The sequence below is a fragment of the Azolla caroliniana genome, unplaced genomic scaffold (assembly GCF_043228905.1).
Source record: "Azolla caroliniana isolate FFs.n. ecotype wild unplaced genomic scaffold, voAzoCaro1.0.p SCAF_5, whole genome shotgun sequence".
In the NCBI taxonomy this organism is placed as follows: domain Eukaryota; kingdom Viridiplantae; phylum Streptophyta; class Polypodiopsida; order Salviniales; family Salviniaceae; genus Azolla; species Azolla caroliniana.
In genome coordinates this window covers 5,208,961-5,214,960 of record NW_028230440.1, presented here as the reverse complement: position 1 = coordinate 5,214,960, position 6,000 = coordinate 5,208,961, and the positions used below count along the sequence as shown (strand labels likewise).

The window sequence follows — 6,000 nt, the reverse complement described above, 5'->3', positions numbered from 1 at the left end:
GTGAAGCTATGTGAAACTTCTATGAAATGTGTAGGGTATGATTTGTCTAGTAATAAAGACCTGAAGAGAGGCAAGAGGTTAATTTTGGGAGTAATATTCACTGTTTGAAAGTTAACTATGCTTAGAAACCCAACGGACAGGTATTGTAGAATCCAACGGTTGACATTCTTAGATAGTTTGAAACAATTACAGTAAAATGGAACTATTCAATGAAGGATACTCCCAAAGATGGAGCAATTGAAAGTATTAAGGCCAATGTTAAGGCCATTACTGTGCTGGAAAAAATCTTGGTCAGACTTCCATTGCAACCTTTCTTTGTTATATTTTAACCACTTTATGTTCACCCTCATTTATATTATATATTTATAACATGTCTTTGTAAAATGGCTTGCTAGTTGCATGTTGCCAATAGTGAACAAGTTGTTTCAAATCTTGTACATGATAAAAATTGTTGTCCCTTTTTAAATGGCAATCCCTATACGTATGTAAAAATGCTCCATTACATTTGCAGCAAATTTTCCAGGAGTATAGGACAACATATAGGGGAACTTACACCAGTGCCATTAAAAATTTGTATATCTTATTTTGTCCGTACTTGCGTCTAGAAATCATTGTATCATATGCAAATAGAAAGTGAGCTTTATACGAGGCAAGGTGAAGTTAATTGGATGGGCATTATGGGGCATATGCATAATGTGTGAATTTGTTACATGTCACTTTTGAACGTATGTGAGATATGATTTTTGGATACAGTAAAAAGTCAATGCATCACATGTAAAGAATTTTGGCTAAATGAAAGTAATAATAAAGTTGGCCACCTTTGTTAAGCAGACTTTGTGTCCCCCTCCCCATTAGAACATGAAACTATGGATAAAAATAGGCAACACTTCTAGGATAAGATTAATTAAGGAAAGATAGAAAAAAAGTTGCAATAACTATATATTTCTCAAGCATGGCAAGAGAGATGGTGAGCATACACAAAATTCATAGACTTGGCATCACACTATTCTCTCATTTTCTTCTCTTTGAAAGGTATATTTCTTCTGGCGAGCTCCTTTCCACTAGTTATCTAGATAATATTCTTCTCTTTTCTTCCTTCATCTTCACCAACATCGTTCTTTATGGTCATTAATTATTTAACTTAAAATGCCACTCATTTATTTATTTTTTCTATAAGAGAGTAAGTTATGGGAATTCACATGAACTAAACTAGAGGGATGCCCATACAATAATGCCATGGAAATTTGACAATAGCAAGTGAAAAATGTTCATGTTGATTACAACATTTGATTTTGTATTCCCCCCACTTGAAACAAGTTGTGTTATCTTCTAGCACACATAAGAAGTTTAAGTCAAACGTTGTAGCATTTGATGCTTTGTTCTTAAACCCTAATGATTCATATCGAGCACTTTCATTGAATAAAATGAATATCATGGTAAACAATTTGATCCATTTTGTCTGACCTTTCCATGCCCATGAGCACTTTTCAATGGAATCTAATGTTAACTTGATTTACTTTCTACAGTGTCGTAGAATCTCACGTAGAACATTGAGTAGGTGGAGATTAGAATCTAAGGAGATGTTAGTTCGAAGGGATCAAGTCAAATGACCAAATTGTAGTTCTCTTCACACACCAAATATATCATTATTCGATTCCTTAACTTTTTTTGTACTAGTAGAGCCATTCTTATCATTAAGGTTTTGAATTCATGAGGGATGGCTAAATTTTGAAGAATGTTTTTTCTTTTAAAAGTCCACGTAGTCTTGTGAACCCCTAATATTCCCACAGGGGCTCACAAGGCGCTGTGTCATCATTGTCACTCTCACACAATGATCCAATGTGTTGAGTTGGCAAGTGGCCAGGAGGCACGACTAGCATTGCATCAACAATTTGTTCAATGGTGGGCCTTGGTGAGAACTCTACCTTGGCACTATACTTGAGCCAATCGGAGTGCATCACATGTGGCGATCCTATCGGTTGATTGGTCGTTGTTAACGAGTGCCTCATCATGTTTGAAGTGGGGACAGGTGACATGCCACGAGAAGAACCTAAGGAAAATCCAATCGTGGATTGTCCGAGTTGAGTTTGTTGACTGGCCGGCAACAAGTGGTTCGAAATGGTGATGGGCGACGTGCCACCAGAAGAATCTAAGGTGGATCCAATCATGGAGTGTCTGGATGGAGTCGGCTGACATGCCGTTGCCATTGCCGGCAACAAGTGTCTTGTCGTGTTTGAAATGGTGAGGGGTGGTGGCGTGCCACGTGAAGAATCTAAGGTTAATGCAATCGTGGATGTATGGGATATGACCCGACGGCGGGGGATGACGGACATGGGTCGATAGGAGCTGTTGATCGTGTTCACACTGGGGGACGCGGGTGAGGAGAATGGAAGATGGGACTCCCGACCGTCCTTCCAATGGGGATGGAAGCTTGGCACGTGGTCGGCGTTATCCGGTGGTGGTGGTGGTGGTGGCCCTGCGGGGGTGGACGCCGCCTCAGACTCGAACGCAGGAGCAAAAGGCGTCCGCTGCCGCTCAGAGATCTTCCATGGAAACTTCTGATCGGAAGGGCGAGTGGAGGAGGTAGGGAGAGGCGATCCAGGCGGAGGGCTCGCGGAGGAAACAGAAGCATCAGGAAATCGAGCAGCAGCAGCAAGAGGAGGAGGAGGGCCTAAATCTGGGGTGCCTGCAGCTGCTGAATCGTAAGGGGGCGGCACCATTGTGGCGGATGAGGCAGCGCTAGGCTGAAGGTCTACCATATAAGCAGGAGGAGGATCGGAAGTGGCAGTGGAGCTAGAATTGGCGATGGCGATGGCGAGCTTCTGCACGGAGCGGGGAGAGAGCTGTCCGGGGGAGATGTCTCTCAAGGAAGGGGGCAGTAGGTGGGGGAAGTTGGTGCGGGCGGAGTCCCCGCGCAGGAGGTACGAGGCGGCATCGAATGCTAGGGCCGCGGAGCGAGGCGAGGCGTGGGAGCCTAGCCATATCCGGGACCGTTTCCGGGGCTCCCGGATCTCGGCTACCCACTTCCCCCAGCTCCGCTTCCTCACCCCGCGGAACGGCTTCACGTCCTTCCGCCCGCCCGCCCGGTCCTCCTCCGGCTCTTCTTCCTCGTCCGCGTCTGCCTCTAAGTCCAATTCCTCATCGATGACAATGTCCTCGTGTTCCGGGGGGAGCCACTGGTGTGAAAAAACCCTGTGGCCCGCTTGCTTTGTCGAGCTACTACTCGAGGGCGTGGGCGTGGTGATCGTTGCGGAGTTAGTAGTAGTAGTAGTAGTAGTAGTAGAGAATGTTGTGGAAGTAATAGAGGATGAAGTTGCCATCTTTCTGATGAGGCTGACAATCAACCCCAACTGGTTAGTTAGTTCCTTTCACAAGAAACAGGTTGGTTGTGTATCACCTAGGTGCACACTTCACTCGCTTTCAAATACAAACATTGTGTTGTTGTTGTGTATATATATTATATATAGAAGAGGAGGGGGGGTTGGGTGTATTAAGAATCAACCTCACCCCCTCCTTTGATTTCAAAAGCAAGTAGTGTTTGAGCTTGGTACTTTCCACCGCCCACCTTTTTCTAAACCTTTCCTTTTTCATTGTTTTCTTATTTATTGATTTAGGCCTCCAATCGAGAGTACTAAGTTCGAACTATTTAGGAAGTTTCTTTGCCTTCTTCCTCCGACCTTTGACATATTTATTGCTTGAGTACTCACATTGTGGAATTAAGTTAGAGGGGTCAACCTTGATGCCCTTTCATATTCTTTGGTCAAATTGTTGACCTATGTTCTCTCCTAACTTCTAATCTCTCTCTCTCTCTCTCTCTCTCTCTCTCTCTCTCCAATGTGATTTTGTGGGGTCAACATTTTCTCCACTCACCGATCATCCCCGTCACACAAGAGTCTTCTCCTCGTCTTCTTTAAGCCCAATGTTGACTTGTCTCCACATTTTTTCACAGTTACCTTGATGAGGTTCTCTTGGCTACCTAACTTGTGCAACAAGCTTCAGATACCAAGTTTGATGGTGATGTGGAAACTTGTTAAAAAATAACTCCCCTCTATTTTGGGTAGCATCAAAACAATAACAAACTTGGTTTTGATATTTAAATTCCTTAATTTTTATATCGACATACAAAGATGAGTCAAGTCTTAGGTTCATTGGTTGCCTTATTGATCTACATGTAAAGTTGATTCCAAGCCTCTAATGCTCTCGTATCATACACTACGAATGATAAGGTTTTGTTGATTTGCAAATGTAAACATGCCTTTGAGTTGTGTAGGCTTTGAAGTTGATTCAATCCCTAGGTTTCTAAAATATCACATTTGCATAAGTCAGCTTGGCTATCCTAATTTCTAAGCCTAGATGAGACAAACTTTAAAATGTTTTTGTAATTTTACATATTTCATGTAAAAACTACGAACATATGTATAACTTATTTCATTCAAATTCTTGCTTTACATTTATGGTATATATTGATATAGATTGAAGAGTAGGGAAACAAGCTTGAAGTTGACATCCTCTTGAAAGTAATAGAGATGTATGGTTTTTAATAAATTAGAAGGAAACCCCACTAGACGTGTTTCAAGTTCATATGAATACCTTAGGAGCATTCTTGATAAAGATTTAGGGGAAGATACATGGAATAGTGGAAAGATAAGGCCAAAAGTATCCGAAGAAATAAAGAGACATTCTCGGCCTTTCGTTGACCAAATATTTTGTACATTCCAAGTTGAGTTGAGTGGATGTAACAATAACGTGACAATAAACAATGTGGACAAAAAGTATTCTAAGACATAGACCGACATTATTAGCCCTTAGTTGACTAATAATTTCCAATCTTACAAATTGGGAACATTTACATGAGTTAATAAATTTAAATGAAACTAATGAAAGTATCCAACAAAATAAAAGGACATCTTTATTATTTAACCGTCTCTTTGACAAAAGTGATTGTATGTGACAAGTCGGTGGGAAAGGAACAATTTACCGTGAGAATTGTGTGGTCCAAATGTTAGACCTCAAGATATCTCAACATAGGCTTGAAATAAATTATGAATGTGATATTCTTTGTGAGTAAATTGTTACTATTGTTAAGAACTTCCATTAGTATGTATTGTACATACATTGGTCGACGAAGTCACCCATGACATCATCCAATATATTTTGTATGTAAAATCGCCAATTTTGCAAATAAATAACATGCAAGTGTGTATATATTACATTATCTCCTAAACAACTTCCTTCAAATATCCTAAAAGGTTTTAAACTCTAAAGAATCTCAAAGCTTCATGTCACATGTTAAAATCTTACAAGTGGACATTTTTATTAGACTCTGATTCTCTTAGAAGATTTTCAATAGTGTATGTGAGCACATTTTCATTTCTTGTGATTTCTTCCAATGGCTCGTAAATATAAATAATTTGCCTCACATTTATGCATTCCAAATGGTGGATGAAATTTATGTGGATTCAAAATACAATGAGGTAATCAAGTGCCAATTGTTATTTAGACACCCGTGTTTGATTTTGATTAAGATATGGTACACAATTCAAGCAAGGTAGTTGCTCATACAAAATTTCTACAATGATCCACAAATTTTCCAAATTTTTCACATACCCCCTTATATGTGGAAAGTCTTCTCTCTCTCTCTCTCTCTCTCAATAGTAGAGAACCGCCAGCTATGTACTAGGTGTACATTTAAATTATTTATAATTTCATATTGCCTTAAAACATGGGTTTTCGAAACATTGTCCACAACGCATGGAATATATATTATTGAAACGTTATGTCACGAACACACCAATGGCGGACTGGGATGTAGCACGGATGACGAGGCTACAACTGATAAGTGTCGTGAGCGATAAGACTATAAACATAGGAAGTAATATAAAGATCAAGGAGACAATATGGCATGAAAGGAGAATACTAGATTGATGTGTCAATGACTAGTGTTGAATCCCTTGAAAGGGATCGAGGAGGTTACAAGTATTTATACAAGTTCCGAGATTG

At 40.3% G+C, this 6,000-nt stretch overlaps 1 protein-coding gene across 1 annotated transcript; it reads right to left on the bottom strand.

Moving 5' to 3' along the window:
• Positions 1-1,436: 1,436 nt before the first annotated feature.
• On the bottom strand, positions 1,437-3,426 carry LOC147863842 (uncharacterized). The gene has a single exon (XM_087319110.1). The coding sequence runs from the start codon at positions 3,318-3,320 to the stop codon at positions 1,776-1,778; it is 1,545 nt and encodes a 514-aa protein (XP_087175236.1). The 5' UTR covers positions 3,321-3,426; the 3' UTR covers positions 1,437-1,775.
• Positions 3,427-6,000: the final 2,574 nt, after the last annotated feature.